Source organism: Grammomys surdaster, unplaced genomic scaffold, assembly GCF_004785775.1.
Source record: "Grammomys surdaster isolate TR1022 unplaced genomic scaffold, NIH_TR_1.0 333, whole genome shotgun sequence".
Taxonomy (NCBI): Eukaryota; Metazoa; Chordata; class Mammalia; order Rodentia; family Muridae; genus Grammomys; species Grammomys surdaster.
In genome coordinates, this window is record NW_021604752.1 from 31300 (window position 1) to 48272 (window position 16973).

The 16973-nt window shown below is 42.0% G+C and overlaps 1 protein-coding gene and 1 pseudogene across 1 annotated transcript in view; both read left to right on the forward strand.

The window, feature by feature from the left end:
• The window catches only part of LOC114630202, a 34885-nt pseudogene extending 24458 nt beyond the window's left edge, over positions 1-10427 (forward strand).
• A 164-nt stretch (positions 10428-10591) lies between these two features.
• LOC114630199 (lanosterol 14-alpha demethylase) overlaps positions 10592-16973 on the forward strand; it is a 19263-nt gene continuing 12881 nt past the window's right edge. The window contains exons 1-5 of the mRNA XM_028778290.1: positions 10592-10867; positions 12529-12627; positions 14195-14371; positions 15327-15453; positions 16372-16546. Coding sequence (XP_028634123.1) covers positions 10694-10867; positions 12529-12627; positions 14195-14371; positions 15327-15453; positions 16372-16546 — 752 coding nt within the window. The 5' untranslated portion in view covers positions 10592-10693. The remainder of the gene's footprint in view (positions 10868-12528; positions 12628-14194; positions 14372-15326; positions 15454-16371; positions 16547-16973) is intronic.

Below are 16973 nucleotides of genomic sequence, written 5' to 3' on the forward strand. Positions count from 1 at the left end.
AGAGAGAGAGAGAGAGAGAGAGAGAGAGAGAGAGAGAGAGAGAGAGAGAGAGAGAGGCAGACACAGACACAGACACAGACACAGACACAGACACAGACACAGACACAGACACAGACACAGACACAGACACAGACACACAGAGAGAGACAGAGACAGAGAGAAGCAACAACAAATCCAGGCATGGCACCATGCCTGTAACCCCAACACCATACAATGTGTGTGTGTGTGTGTGTGTGTGTGTGTGTCTACAATAAATTAGGCGTATCTAAACATCTTTACACAATTTATATCACTAACGTTAGCATTCTGTCTAAACTCCACCCTCACAGTTACCTGGCACAGCCAGGTAGGCCTGGCCCACTATACAAGGGGCTGCCTGCCCCCTCCTCCCTCTCTTGCTCTCTCTTTCACTTTTGGGCTCTTCCCTTCCCCTCTCCCCTTCCCCATTCCCTTTCCCCACACACACACATGCTCATGGCCAGCCTCTACTTCTCCTCTCTCTCTCTCTCTCTCTCTCTCTCTCTCTCTCTCTCTCTCTCTCTCTCTGCCTCTACTACCCTCTTAACTCCCCTCCCAATGCCCTAAATAAACTCCATTTTATACTATACCATCATGTGGCATGTGGCTGGTCCCTAGGGGGAAGGGATGCCTTGGCATGGGCCCGCTGAGACATCCCCTTCCCCACTACGTGACTACACATCCGTAGAACATATTCTATATCTCTTTATCTTTTTATAAACACATCAACTAGTATTAAATATAATGTAAAGAAGTCAGGGCAAGCTGTCAAAATCATAGTGAGACTAGAGGATTAGGAGTTCAAAGTCATCCCTCAACTATGTAACAAGTTCAAGGCCAGACTGGGCTACATGAAACTATGTCTTAAGAAAATGAGACATAGTTTCTTACCTTTTACTCTCTTTCCTCTTTGTCGCTTCTTTCCTCATTCCCCTCACTCCTGTCTCTCATGGATGACCTCTCCTCCCTCCCTCTCCCTCTCTCTCTCTCTCTCTCTCTCTCTCTCTCTCTTCCTTCTCCTCCTCCTCTTCCTCCTCCCTCAACTCCCCTCCCCATACCCTAAACTCTATTCTATACTATTAAAATAAAAGAATGAAAGAGAAAGAAAATGAGACAAAGGCACAAGGCCGGATTGTGGAGGCATGAGAGGGGGCGGGTCATAGAAGCTAATTCCTGTTAAATTTAAGAGTTTATTTGAACAAAGAAGGGCTCAAATCTGGGAGCTCTCAGGATCTCTTCTGGTCATTACAGCAGCAGGGGACATATACAGTAGATGTATACTAAAATGAACATAGGTCAGGGAGCATTATAGCCTTATAACCCTAATGCTTCGAAGTCAAAACTTTATAGAGCAGTTTCCCCATTTTGGTTCAGTATCTCAAAAGAGCAAAAACTTGGCATCAGTGCCACCTCCTGTGCCATGTTGGGACAACTGTGTAAAACTGTGTAAAACTGAGTCAAAAGTCAGGCTCACTGAAGACTTTTTGTTTATTGTTTATCTTGGTTTTGTCCTTCTAATCACAGATGACTTAGCATCCCGTTGCTTGTTACACATGAACACTTTAGAGCCTTGGAGGAAGATTACAATGGCGAGTATTGGGAAGATACTATCCAGCAACCTGTAGTAAGTATTGAAAGGACTCTGGCCAGATTCACAGTAGAGAACATGGATGTGGCAGGCCTTGCTCTTCTCCCAGGTCCCTCTGGTTCTTGCTAAGAACCATTAGATTACATCCTAAAGCTAGTCACCAAGGTCTGTTTCCTTATTTGGCCACTTCCTCCTCCAGTGGCTGACTACCATGGTCCAGCTATCAAAGTATTGAAGTCCAACAATCAAAAGTCCCTTTTGGTTCACCTAATTAACATGCTCAATCAAAAAATACTACTGTATCCTAGCCCAGTCTAACACAGACCTCCTTTTTTTCTCTTCTTAAAAGTTGCAATTGCAAGGTTATTTGCTGCTGGTTTTCTGGCTGACTCAGAAAGTAGCCAATATCCCCCCTCCCAGCTTAATAAAGAGGAAGGCTCTCCCTGTAAAAATCAGGTGTTTGGGCAAGGTTTATGCCTAATCCTGGGTCTGAAAGGGAACCCCCAATATGGGGGGGGGTATTCTTCAAGTATCATAGCCCAATCCCCACAAACAAAATCAAGTTAAACAAAAGTTAATGGCTAGGATAAATTGTAAGCAGTAAGTCAAGAAAAGTTCTAGATTTGAAATCCAAACATTTTTCTGGTTTTGTGTTTCAGTTATACATCATATTTTTTGACTTTTTGAGATTTTTTATTAGCATATGACTATTATACATAACAATGGGTTTCATTTTGGCATCTTCACACATGCATACATTTTTCCCATACCCACCTTCCGGTACCCCATTCTGTCCCCTTCTCACTGATCCGCTCCATCCTCCTTCCTAGTCAACCTAGTCACTCTTTTATTTTAGTGTCTTGACTTATTGATTTTTTTATTACCTCGCAGGTTTCATTATGATTGCTTATAGCGTCCAGGATGAGCCCCCCCCCGGAATTAATGATGACCATTAAGTAAGTGCCTATAGACCCTCAGGAAAGGGACACTTAGGACCCTTTCTATCTCCAGCTATTTTCTGTCTACAGTAAAGTGTCAGTCTCAGAGTCCCTTCTTCCCCACGCAGGATCTTGGCAGACTCAGTCTTGCACAGGTCTTGTGCCATTAATCTCAGACAGTGTGGAATCAAGAGTGAAACAGCACTGTCATGTTCAAAGACAACACTCAGTCCCTCTTTCCCCCTCGCTCAGGCTCTTTCCTTACTGTGGTCTTGTTCTCTCCCATGATTCCTGAGCCTTGGAGGCCATCCATTCAGCGCCCTTTATCTCCAGCGCTTTGAAAACACATGTATATGTGCATCACCTGTTCTTTGTGACCTCTTTGAGTAATCCAGACACAAGCAAGCATGAAGATATCTTCTGACATTTCTAACAAGTTGTCCCCATCCAGGTTGTAAAGCTGAAGAGAAGCAATCCTCTCTCTTCAAATCCTCCTCTCCAAAGTGGGGAGGGGCTATATAGAGACAATAAATATCAAAAGTCGTGTGCAGAGCTAGAAGCCTGAAAATTCAATTTGTGTGTGAGTAGTTTGCACTCTATTGATGATATGTGGGTGTTGGTTTTGTCTTCAAAGAAGGATCATATCCTTAGCCCACTTCTTCAGAGATGTAGCTATCATGTGATTCCTGTGCTCAATATGTGTTTCTCCCTCAAAAAGTGGCAACTTATGAAATTTTGGCAGTACGTATAATGAAAAAATATCCTCAGAAAAGAATTTCAACTTGAAAAACTGTAAAATATGTTCATTTGAAATTGACAAGGGAAAACTATTCTCTGTTAAAGGTTAATAGTAAGACATAATAATATAAAAAGGTTTGATATCTTAGGAGGCACAATGGAGCCCAAAATAGATGAAGCAAAAACTGGTATTATGGTCAGAAGTGGAGTGACTTTGGAATGCATTTCTACATACTCTAAACAGCATGGTACAGGTGATAGAAGAACTTAGTAGGACTGGTCATATTGATATACACCGCCTCAAATGAACTTCAAAAAGAACTGTTCCACATAGAAAACAAATGCACAAAAGAAAGAAAAAACTGTGAAAATATTCCTCGAAGAAAGACATGCACAAAAGACCAAAGTTATTCATCAAAAGACAGATCTCAAAATGTCACTCATGATCATGAAAGTTGACCAGCTCTACGGAACACTTCATCTTACTGGTAATAGTCTCTCCTAACACAGTCTGAGCTGTCAGACTGTCTAATTAAGATAGAATCTCACTTTCTCATACAGGTTGATCGGTACTCACTCTGTAGACTAGACTGCCCTCAATCTCCTGGCAATCTTCCTGTTGCAGTATATCCTTACTATTAAGATGATAGTTATGAAATACTATAGCCAACAGTGTTTTTATTTTTTTCACTTTACATACAGTTTTAATTTTTTTAAGATTTTTTATTGGATATTTTATTTATTTACATTTCAGATGTCACCCCCTTTCCCCATCCCTCACCCAGAAACCCCCTATCCTATCCCCCTCCACCTTCTTGCTTTTTTTTTATTAGTATTTTAAATTAACATACAAAGTACTAGATTTTATTACAGCATCCTCATACATGTGTCATTAGAGTTCTGACTTGTTTCCCTCTGGCCCTTCCCTTTCTTCCTCCAGCTAGTTTCCTCATCTGATTTCCTGTCACATGTATTCCATCACCCTCCCTCATCATCCTTTTTTTTTTATTAATAACTTTTTAAAAAAAAGTTAATCAAAGGCTTTATAAGTTTGATAGTGTTCAATAACAAGATGCCCATACAATCAGAAATGTAACCCAATACCCAACCTAGATATACCAACTATCTTTGACTGGCAGAGACATGCGAACATCTGCCTCCACACACCCCCATCTCTCTACCTCTCTCTCTCTCTCTCTCTCTCTCTCTCTCTCTCTCTCTCTCTCCTCCTAGCTCCTCCTCTCATTCTCCTCCTCCTCTCCTTACTCCTCCCACCTTAGCTCCTCCTACAATCACCTTTCCTGTTAAAATAAAACTTTTTTCTAAAAATACAATTAAAGCATAACTATATCAATTTGTATCAGTAAGGTACAAGATAGACCTAATACCCAGTCCAACATTTTGTTGACTAACCAGAACCTCTGTCATCTCTCCTAACTAAAAGACATAGTTCTGAACCTGGCTGTTTTCTTGGCTTTAGAATGAATGTCAGCTGAAAATCATCCTCTCAAATCTTTTCTCTAAAAGTAAATAGCTGGGATTGGCTATGAGATTATAAGTCTTCGATCCCCGTCAGAAATCCAGAATGACTGAATTAACTGAAATTATGGGAAACACAAAGCATAGCTTCTAAAACTTAGCCAATTTATAGAGACCACTGAACACCTGGACAGTTCCTATACTACAAAATGTTTGAGCATCCAATCTTCAGTCTTCTGGCCCAGGATCATCTGACAGACCTACTGATACAGAATTATTAAGGGCTGATTACTCTGTCTTGGCAGATATAATCACTTAACTATTCCGCAAGTGTGTCCTTTTCTGGACAGTAATTTTTCTGTAGATGAAAATAGGCAATTCTTGCCTAGTGGCTGTCTCACCACAACTGGAGTAACTCCAAAGATGCTCAATTTCTTCTTAGAATACAAGACAGGAAGCTGTCAGGAGCAGACAGGTCTCTAATCAAAATGAACATTAATATAGAAATGTTTGTAACATCAATTCTGTGGACTTCTGACATTTTGAAAACCAACAATCCATGTAAGGCAATCTGGACTGTTGTCCTTTCAGCTATTTCTAAACAAAATATAGAAAACACCCTAACAATAAACTAAGAGCCATGAATTTGCTATAGGCCCTTAACTCATAGGCTAACCATCTCAAATCAGTTAAAACAGTTAAAGAAGGACTGGGCCTTGTATTCCTAAATGTGTTATATAGGCACAATGCCTATGAGAGTAACAATAGTAATCTCACTTTTATATCAATAAGAAACTCATACCAATGAACATCTTAATTTTGAAATTAAAGTAAATTTTGTACCATTTAAGAAATTATAACTTCAGCTTAATAACAATTATACAGATTTCTACCAATAGGTTATGGCTATGCAATAAATCCTAGCTATTCCTCCCTGTTGCTACAAAACCACTACTTTTCCCTAGAAAGACAGCCCAATATTAACCACCTCGGTCCCCAAGCCCAGGGAATAGGGGCACTGACTCTTCATTAACTTTTTCAAGCTGGTTATGGGCGTTGAGATATTAGAAGAGGGGTGGGGAGAAGAGTAAATTGTTAAGCTTCTGACATCTGTGTCTTCACTGCATCCAGCTGAAATTCCAGGACATCAGAGGTTCAACCAGGTCTGCTCAGCTTGCTTGATGAGTAGATACACCAAGACTGTGTATTCTGCAATATACAATTCTCAAAACAAATTATAGTATCAGGATAATTTTTTGTTTGAATTCTGGAATCTAGTCTTCTGGTGGCCTGCCTCTGTCATGTCTAATCCATATAATTCTGGGAGTTTCTATGAGGGTGTGCTCCCACCATCCTCCCATTCCCACCTCCCTGCTCTCGAATTCCCCAACACTAGGGAATCCACACTATTGGGTACCAAGGCCCTCCACTTCCACTGATGCCTGACAAGGCCACCCTCAACTATCTATACAGGTTGAGCCATGAGTCTCTCCCATTGTGTTCTCCGGCTGGAGGTTTTAGAATGGCTACTTCAACTTGTTTCTCAGGACCATTTGCTTGAAAAATTGTTTTCCAGTCTTTTACTCTAAGGTAGTGTCTGTCTTTGTCACTGAGGTGAGTTTCCTGTATGCAGCAAAATGCTGGGTCCTGTTTACATATGCAGTCCGTTAGTCTATATATTTTTATTGGAGAATTGAGTCCATTGATGTTAAGAGATATTAAGGAACAGTGATTGTTGCTTCCTGTTATTTTTGTTATTAGAGGTGGAATTATCTTTGTGTGGCTATCTTCTTTTGGATTTGTTGGAAGAGGATTATTTTGTTCCTCTTTCTAGGGTATAGTTTCCCTCCTTGTATTGGAGCTTTCCTGCTATTATCCTTTGTAATGTTGGATTTGTGGAAAGATATTGTGTAAATTTAGCTTTATCATAGAATATCTTGGTCTCTCCATTTATGGTAATTGAGGGTTTTGCTGGGTATAGTAGCCTGGGCTGGCATTTGTGTTCTCTTAGGGTGACTGACATCTGTATGATGTCAGTCCAGGATCTTCTGGCTTTTATAGTCTCTGGTGAGAAGTCTGGTATAATTCTGATAGGTCTGCCTTTATATGTTACTTGGCCTTTTTCCCTTACTGCTTTTAATGTTCTTTCTTTGTTTTGTGCATTTGGTGTTTTATTATGTGACGGGAGGTATTTCTTTTCTGATCTAGTCTATTTAGAGTTCTGTAGGCTTCTTGTATGTTTATGGGCATCTCGTTCTTTAGATTATCGAAGTTTTCTTCTATAATTTTGTTGAAGGTATGCATTGGCCCTATAATTATTATCCTTAGGTTTGGGCTTCTCATTGTGTCCTGGATTTCCTGGATGTTTTGTGTTAAGAACTTTTTTGCATTTTGTGTTTTCTTTGACAGTTGTGTCAATATTTTCTATGGTATCTTCTGCACCTGAGATTCTCTCCTCTATCTCTTGTATTCTGTTGGTGATGCTTGCATCTATGACTCCTGATTTCTTTCCTAGGTTTTCTATCTCCAGGCTAGTCTCCCTTTGTGATTTCTTTATTGTTTCTACTTCCATTTTTATGTCCTGGATGGTTTTGTTCAATTCCTTCACCTGTTTGGTTGTGTTCTCTTGTAATTCTTTAAGGGATTTTTGTGTTTCCTCTTTAAGGGCTTCTACCTGTTTACCTGTGTCCTCCTCAAATTCTTTGAGAGTGTTATTTATGTCCTTCTTAAAGTCCTCTATCATCATCATTAGAAGTGATTTTAAATCTGAATCTTGCTTTCCTGGTGATATGGGGAAATCAGGACTTTCTAGTGTGGGAGAACTAGGTTCTAATGATGCCAAGTACCCTGGGTTGCTGATGCTTATGTTCTTGCGCTTGCCTTTTGCCATCTAGATCACTTTAGGGATACCTACCCTGTCTCTTACTGGAGCCTGTCTTTCCTATTATCTTGGTTGTTTCAGAACTCTGTGGGGTGGGTATTACTACTCCGGTTAGAGCTGGGGCCCAAGATCTGCTCAATGCTTGGGTGCAGACAGGAAGGAACCAGTGCTCCGGGCCAGGAGTGAATTCCTGGGTCCCAGTGGGTCCCAGTTACTCCCTGTTTGGGGCAGGTGTTGCTGTCTCCTTACCTAAGATACTGCCCAGGTTAGAGCTCCTGGGAGGCCTGCTTCCTCTGGGATTCGTGAGATTGGGTGCAGACCTCTGACCACCCGAGATCTGCTCAGTGCTCGAGCCCAGACCAGAAGGAGATTGGTGGATTTTCACGATCCTTATTTATTTTTTATTTTTGATAATTACCATTATTCCTGACAACTTGCCATGATTTCTTTACATTATATCCAATGCTAGTGATGTAAATTGTGCAAAGACTTTTAGATGGGCTTGTTTTACACATTTTTTGTTTACCAACTTTGAGTCCACAAAAAAATGCATTACAAGTAACTTTTGTTTGTAAACACTGTATGTGTATTAAAACTTTGTCAGTACATACAAAAATACTCTTTGAGATCTTGGCTTTTTGGACCACATGGTCATTTGTAACTCATAGCAGTTTTGTTTAGACTCATTAACTTGGGTCGTCATGGTATTTCAGAGTGTAATTATAAAACTAGCTACAGATAATTATCAATCATAGTGTTATACACTCATAAAAATTCATTTTTGATGGGGTATTTAACATAGAGTATTACTATGTAGACTTGGCTGCCCTTGAACTCCCTATGTAGATCAGGGTAGCCTCAAACTCACTGACATCCACTTGCATTTGCCTCCCAGTGTTTGGGATTATACACTATAGTTCACCTTTTGACTCATCATCACTTGGCACAGCTTTCATGAGTATACCTGAAAGTTTGTGATTACAAAAATGTAATCACTATTTTATTGTATAAGATGGTATATAAATATTGCCATACTTTTACAGGATACTCAAATATATCTTCTTTAACAGGTAAGTTTTAGAATCTAGGCTGGGTGTGATGGCGTACAACTTGAATCCCACCCATCACTCAAGCTGCAGAAGCTGGTGGACCTCCGTGAGTATGAGGTCAGGCTGCTGTACACAAGAGTTCCAAGGCTGCCAGAGATGTTTCTCAAAAATCATCAAGACAATCACTTTTTTTTAAATAATACTTTGCCTCTGATTTTTATTTAAGAATTTTGATCTTTTAGGATTTCCATATTTTAGATTGACAGTGTTCAATGGTAAGTCCCATTTGTCCAAGGACAGATAATATCCTGAAATTTTGGAGTCTGTAGTTCATGTATTTTCACTTCAATAAACAAGGCTGGTTGAACCAATTGCACAGGTTGTACTTGATGATACATAGGTGGGAGATACACTGACTAGAAGTAGTCAGGATGAATGCTTGTCCCTATTGGACTAAGGCAGGAAGTACCATAGCTTTGTGGGTTCGGCCTTTACAGGTACCAGTCCAGTGTAGCTTTTGGCCATTCTCTGGGGATCATGGGTATGGACCTGGCCAGGGTTCATCTTCCTGGCCAGTATTAAATAAAGCTTTCTTTAATTTGGTAGTTGTGGAATTTGTCTCTCTCCTAGAGATTTTCAGGTTTAACAATGAAGTCAATCCAGTAAATCAAGAAGTGGCACATAAAGCAGGCTTAGAAATGAGCGACCAAAGTTTCTGTTGTAGATAATCTTATCAGAAATGATGACGCCTACAGCAGTGGCAATAAAAATGAAGTGGTACAAGATTTCGTGACTGATATGAAGCAGGAGGACACTGGTAAACAGTGTTGTCTGTCTTCCCTCCATAGGCACTGCATCTATAATTAGGTACTTCCTACATAGGCGGGAGGCAGAGTCCTCTGTGGGAAGAGGTAATGAGTATAGTAGTGTGCTTTATTTATTGGCTATGACAAAATGTGAGCTCTCTAGGTAGAATTATCTAGACGGCGTCTGGACAGTCTTACTCATTTCTGGAGGTTCTCGCAGTTTTGACAATCACTTAGCTTAAAACTTAGCCAAAAACCTAGCTCTTAACCCTGGTTGAATGAATAAATGAGGTCAGGACCTCATGTTAAGTGATCTAGAAGGAGGGTTAATTTGGAAGCATGTCACCAGATTCTTTATTTGAAGTCACAGGAGTGAGATCAGGGTAACTCCTGCTTCAGATCCAGCTATCAGAACAGGAGTTTGGGGCCATCTGCCTCACTTTACTTATGACCTGTATTTATTTTGGAAGACTTGCTACAACAGCACACTAAACAACTATCATTTTTTAACAACGTGGCCCTACATGAACAACCTGTCAAACAGACTAACTGAGCAGTACCGGCGATCCGACGTTCTCACCCTCCAGTTTGCATCTGCACGATTGTATTGTTCCTGAGGCATTCTGTGACACCTTGGCGGAATAGCTGCGGAGGCCCGCGCCCCACAGAGGGGCGGTGCCCGGGCCGCCAGCTCTGCTGACGCCACATAGGCCGAGATCACCTCAGCAGCGCGCGGTGCAATCACAGAGCGCCTTCGCCTCTGCCGCTGTCCGCCACCACGCTGGTCCTGAGATCCCTCCGCCGGGCCCGCCCGTGCCCGCTCCCGGGGCGGTGCTCGTCAGGCACGCGGGCCCTCGTGGCCTGCGGTTCTCAGGGCGTGGTCATTTCTGTAGCCATCACTTTCTTCACCGTGACCAAGTGCCACGGTAGAGCCCGCTTCTTCAGGTCCCCTCGGTGGCGCAAGGATCTTTCGCGTCTAGCCGGGGGCGTGACCACCAGAAGGCCCCGCCCCGTCTGTGACGTCCTGGTGGCGCGCGGGCAGGCTGTGGGTGTGGGAGGGGCCCGGGCCAGTCGACACCCCGAGGCCGGGGCCGCCTCCCGACGCCCACTTGCCGGCTTCTCCTGCTCCACCTTTCTCGAGAAGCGGCCGCGAACTCTGCCTCTAGCCTGCCGGGTGGATCGAAGCGACGGTCGGGATGGTACTGCTGGGCTTGCTGCAGTCTGGCGGCTCGGTGCTCGGGCAGGCGATGGAGCAGGTGACGGGAGGCAACCTGCTTTCCACGCTGCTCATCGCCTGCGCCTTCACGCTCAGCCTGGTCTACCTGTTCCGCCTTGCAGTGGGCCACATGGTCCAGCTGCCTGCTGGAGCGGTACGTGCACCCCAGGGGTCCTCGGTCTGTGCCCGGGCTAAGCGGGCGGGCTCCGGGGCGCTAGCGGTGGCGGGCGCGCGGGGAGCTTGGGTGGCGACTGCAGACGCCAGTGCTGCAGGTCATCCTATCTTTGCTGTTGCGGTGGTCTTTCTGGTCTCGTCGCTGGAATCCGTACTCGGGGGGACTGTGCTGACCGTCGCAGTTTCTGCTGTGACAGCGGTTTTGAACTTCTGGCTAGGATCGTGCTTTGCAGGGTTTGTAGTCAGTGATGGATGTGCAGACTGGTGGCCTCACTGGGTGGAGTTGGCTAGTCTGATCGCCTTGGGCATGGCTCTAAGTGCAGAGCACTGTACTCACTTTGCTGTAAGTTGTCGGAAGTGTTTGAGCTCTTTGTGAGGCCCTTGCTGACAAGTTAAGGGCAGTTGGGTCCCCGGTGGCCGTCACTCTCCATACTGCCTTGTGTGTTTAGTATACTGTGGGCTGTTGGGAATAATGATGATTAATATCAGTGCCAGGGAGATAGTTCATAAGTGACTTGAGAGTGTGGTAAGCACTTGGGAGTGTGGTAAGCGCTTTCCTGTGATACTGTTAAAATACCAGTTTTTCTAGCTTAGCGCTACACCAAACCACTAATTTCAAGCCGCCTAAATAGATTTGATAAATACCCTTATAATCAACATTCGGTAGCTTTGAAAACCATCCCTTTGAAAGTGACAGTGAAATATAAAAACTCAACTGCACTGTATCCAGCATTAAGTTCCAACCAAGTTACTTTAAAAATAATCTTTGAACCCAAGCAATCGCTAGGCAGTTACTATTTCTTACTTTTATTAGACACAAGGTTTTAAAAGATTATTATTATTATTAATTTTGAGATGAGGTGTTATTATATATAGGCCAGGGTGGCTGTAGAACTCGTTGTCTATTCAGGCTCACAGCTCACCTTGGCACACCTTCCAGCCTTCACCGATTGGGTGTGCATTACATACCCAGCTCCCATGGATTTTTGAGGAGATAGTGTTTGTCACTAGACAAAGGTACCTTATTCTGAAGTGCTGTGAGGTTTTGGTGTTTTGAGATCACTAAAGATTAGAGGAACACCATCCATTTTCATCATGGATGATGAAGGTTTATCTTCACAGTCTTGCAGTGTGCATTTTGTGGCTTCCTTTAAGACTACTACAGAATTTCTGCTGAAGAGGGTCCATTCTCAATAATGGTGGATCTAGATATTTGGATCAGAGACACATAGCATATTGGCTTTTCCCTGTAAATTTGAGAAACATTTTCTTTTTCTGTGGGTTACTGTTTGGCTTTTTCTGTTCTAGAAAATATCAGGCAAGACTCTGGGATTGAAGGGAACAGTAGTAGCCTGCAGAAAACACAGAACTGTAATCAACTCTCCTGTTTGTTTGCTCCGCTGAGGGCTAGAAAGGTTGCCTGAAGCCTCCAATACTATTGGATGGTGTCGGAGTGTTTAAAATCGCAGTGCCTTCCTGTCTAGTCATTTCTATTTTGAGTTTGCTTTTTTGAGCTATACCTTCTCTAAATAATACTCTATGTTTTTGTTTTGTTTTGTTAAAAACATTCTCAAGCTGGCTATCAAATGAAACTTTCCTTTTAATAAAATGAAAACTAAGGGTTTCATTTTTCTCTTGCAGAAAAGTCCACCGTATATTTACTCTCCAATTCCATTCCTTGGTCACGCAATAGCATTTGGGAGAAGTCCGATTGAGTTCCTGGAAAATGCATATGAGAAGGTAAGTATTCTAAATAACCAGAGGCAGAGAAGCCAGTGTAGAGAAGTGCTTTTCTTTAAACAGAAAGACATTTTTAAAAAGACTGTGCCCTTCCTGCTTATTGGCAGTATTGAAAGCATGAAGTGAGAAGACTTTGTTGACTCTTAGCTTCCCAGAGTGTCTGTCCTAGGGTATAGGCTCTGAGATGTGAGGAAACCGGTAGTTCTAACAAGTACATTTTAAAAAAATAAGTCTTACATTTTATTTTTACAATTATAGTCAAAGTTGACACCTACTTCTCTTAATCATGTATCTTTGGAATGTTGTGTCTTACATTTCTGGTTCTGCCCATCCTGTGGGATGTCAGTCTCCACCTGGATGGTGTGGGTACTCAAGTCTTTGCTTCTTCCCTTGAAAACAGTGCTTTGGCATCAGATCAGCCAGGACTGGCTTTGGAGTTCTTGTTAATTCTTTCACTTCCCAATATTATTTAACTGAACTCTATCTTTGTTTTAGTCTCTTTTAAAGTGTTCTTTGAGAATTTTGTAAATGTATCAAGTATTTCAATCGTATGTACTTCAATCCTAGTCACCGCCCACTTTCCTCTTCCAGTTCCTCCTTGGTCCTTCCCCCGCCATGTCTCTCTGTCAACTTTTTACCATTTTCTCCAAAACAACCCACTGAGTCCAGTTAGTGTCATCTATACATGCATGTGAGTGGGGCCATCCATTAGAGCATGGTCAGCCTACTTGGGACCTCATCCTTAAGAAACTGACTCTTCAGCCTTTAGCAGCCACGGACTGTCATCAGCTCCTCAGCTAAGAGGTTGTTGGGTTCCTAAGTCTATTCTTGACACCTTTTTAAAAGGTATCATTTTAAATCTGTGTAAGCCTTTGTGTCTCTGATAGTATGTGCATCTAAATGCAGTTGCTTGCCAAGGCCAGAAGAGGGCGCTGGATCCCCTAGAGATGAAGGTGTGAGCTGACCAGTATGGGCTCTGGGAACCAAACTCAGATCCCCTGCAAGAAAAGAGGCATACACCAGTTGTTATACCACACTTCTGATTTACTTGTGCAAATACTTGAATTGTAATGATTCTTTGATGTCATTTGATTCATGGATTCCGGTGATCAAATTCCAATCATCACCAGGCTTGATGGCAAATGATTTTTACCTATCTGGCCATCTCAACAGCCCCAATTAAATTAGATTTTAACAAAAGGGGAAAAAAGTATATTCTTTTAAATGTTGATTAAAGAATTCAATATAGCCAGTATAGAACAACACAATACTTAAAAATTTATATGTCTAATACTGAGAGCAACGGACTGAAGCTAACAATGATATTTAATTAGAAGATACATCAGAGCTCTGATGTTTTGCATGGCAGAAAATATCTTCAGGATGAACCGTGAAAAAAGAAGAATTCATTGTTTATACTGCTTTTGTGATGAAGACAGGAGGAGGGGTGTGGCCAGATGAAAGCTCGTGCTTCAGAATTTATGCAGATTTGGAACTTTCAGCAAAGTATTATTCTGTGACGTAAGAAATGTCTTTGTAACACAACCTTGGGTCTTTTTCTCTTTAGTATGGACCTGTGTTTAGCTTTACCATGGTGGGCAAGACTTTCACTTACCTTTTGGGGAGTGACGCAGCTGCGCTGCTCTTCAACAGTAAAAACGAAGACCTGAATGCAGAAGACGTCTACGGTCGACTGACGACGCCTGTGTTTGGGAAGGGAGTTGCATATGATGTGCCAAACGCAGTAAGTTGTGCTTCTGTCCTGGATAAAAGATAAATCTCAACTATAGTTGTTCCAACTAGTTGTGTAATGTTATGCGTATATAATGAAGATTTCATTTATTCCCTAGCTTAAGAAATCTGACAATTTGTGACATTTAAAAAGAAACCATGGGTAGCTGTTAAGGGTGTTTTGTTTTATATTGGTTGGCAAGGCTTATTCATTACTTATTCAAGTGTTATGCATACAATATAGATTAGATAACAGACTCCGGTGCCTGGTGAACTCTAGTCAGGGCCATAATAGGCATAGCCCACTTGAGTATGGCAGTTAAGGGTTAATATTAATGTTTCTGGGGTTGGGAGTAGTCGGGGAGATGAATGTCTCCCTTTACATCAAACAGCAATAGCTGTCAAACATTTTTGCTCAGATTCATCTCTGATATCTTAAATACGTTTTAGTAGACTAGAAACGTTAATGTCTCAAAGGGCTGTTAGTTATTTTAACAGACAAGTTTTTATTCAGGCTGTTGTAGGCTTCTGGAAGATAGTGTCAGCAGTGAGTGCTGTTTAGATAAAGAATGAGAACATACACAACGGAGGATAAAATAACAGTTGAGTAGCGTTGGGAACAGTTGAGTAACTTTGGGAAGCGTGGGTTGACTGGATTGGTTTGGAGGGTTGGAAGATAACAGGAGGAAGGCAGGTCGCTGTGTCGAGTTGTGGATTATTAGAAGGTGAGAAGTGTGCTTCCTGACTTACTTTCTAGGACCCAGGAGGAGGACCCTTCTTTAAGTGTATTCTTTCAAATACATGGCCTGGATGCCATATATGGTTAGTTTGTAAAAATCCTGTTATTGTTTTTATTTTCAAATTTAAGAACATTGTTTCCTCTGTTATGCAGTTAGGATTACATGCTGTATCTCAGAATAAAATAAAAGTGTCTTTTAATGTTATATACCCTTAACATTTTTTTCAAGGTTTTCCTGGAGCAGAAGAAAATGTTAAAAAGTGGCCTTAACATAGCCCACTTTAAGCAGTATGTTCCTATCATTGAAAAGGAAGCAAAGGAATACTTCCAAAGTTGGGGAGAAAGCGGAGAAAGAAGTAAGCAAAATGCATTACATTTGTCTCAATTCTTTTCTCTCCACGTAGAAAACAAAGCACATTATGTGCAGAGGCGCCATGTCTCTAATGGGAAGGAGGTGCAGTTGTAATGGCAAACCCAGCCTTTATAGAACACTTCTAAGGATTCTCTTCAGAGAGGCAATTGGCATGTCTATGCCAGGAGCAATATCTGTCTAGGCCAGAAGGATCTCAGGCAGCAGGTTGCCACCTTCCAGGCTGGCCATCAGCTCCCGTAAAAGGTGTAGACACTTTATTTTTAGAACACCCGAAGCTGATGTGATGTGTTTTCTCGTCTCAAAAGAAGCTGATGTATACATTAGAATACCTAGTAATTAACTTACTTGTGAAGAGCCTTGCTCTATAGTTAGGGATCTTCCTGCTCCTGCATCCTGAATACTGGGATTACAGGCATAATTTCACCTAGAATGGCAAATAACTGTGGCACTTGCCTGGAATTCTAGCACTTGGGAAACTGAGGCAGAAGGATTACAAGTTCAAGGACAGCCTGTGCTATATAGCACCACCCATGTGAAACCAAGAGTTCAAGACAAAACTCTGAAAATAAAGCATGGGGTATGTCATTAAGAGCATCAAGAGGACCAGGGTGCTTTCCAAGGGGGAAGTCAGATGTGACAGTAGAGCTAAAAACAGAATTAGATGCTTCTTGCCACGTTTAAGTACCGTCCAGTGGGCCTACCCGATGCTTGTCTCCAGTGCTGGGTTGTGTAATGGTGGCTATAGTGCATACAGACAAGACTGCTGTGTTTATGCCTCTGGTTTTAGGGACCTGCTATATATATTCCCAATCTTTTTGTCACAATTTCCTTATATGCTCAAGAAAAAATTTTAAAAGATTTTTAGAGCTAGTATTGAGAATGCTTTTTTTCTTCCCCTTAGATGTGTTCGAAGCGCTGTCTGAGCTCATAATTCTAACAGCTAGCCATTGTTTACACGGAAAAGAAATTAGAAGTCAACTCAACGAGAAGGTGGCTCAGCTGTACGCAGACCTGGACGGAGGTTTTAGCCACGCTGCCTGGCTCTTGCCAGGTTGGCTGCCTCTGCCAAGTTTCAGGTGTGTGTGGATAAGGATGACATTGCAGTTACTGTACTGTATGTGCTTTCTAATTTGGGTACTTCGGGAGCTTCCATTTTACAAGAATTCAGGACAGGTTTTCTTTATTTAGTGAGCTCATTTAAAGTAAGTTTAATTTGATTGACCACAAGTCTGAGTGAGAATTTTGTTTTCTTTTAAAGCAGAAGTTTCTGTTTTAATCCCAGGTGTGGGATATGGGGCTGCTTCACAGTAGCTGACTGATTTGCCTCATGCTCTAGAAGGGGCGTGGTTTTGACAGCTGCAGATAGTTTCTGCGAATGTGTGATGCTTGGAATTTTGGAGACTTTTAAGAGGATGTATAAGTGTTAGAGCTCCAGTAGAAGGGCTGTGGTGGTTGTTTGCTATTGGATGCTGTTGGATGCTGTTGGTTGCTGTTGGTTGCTGT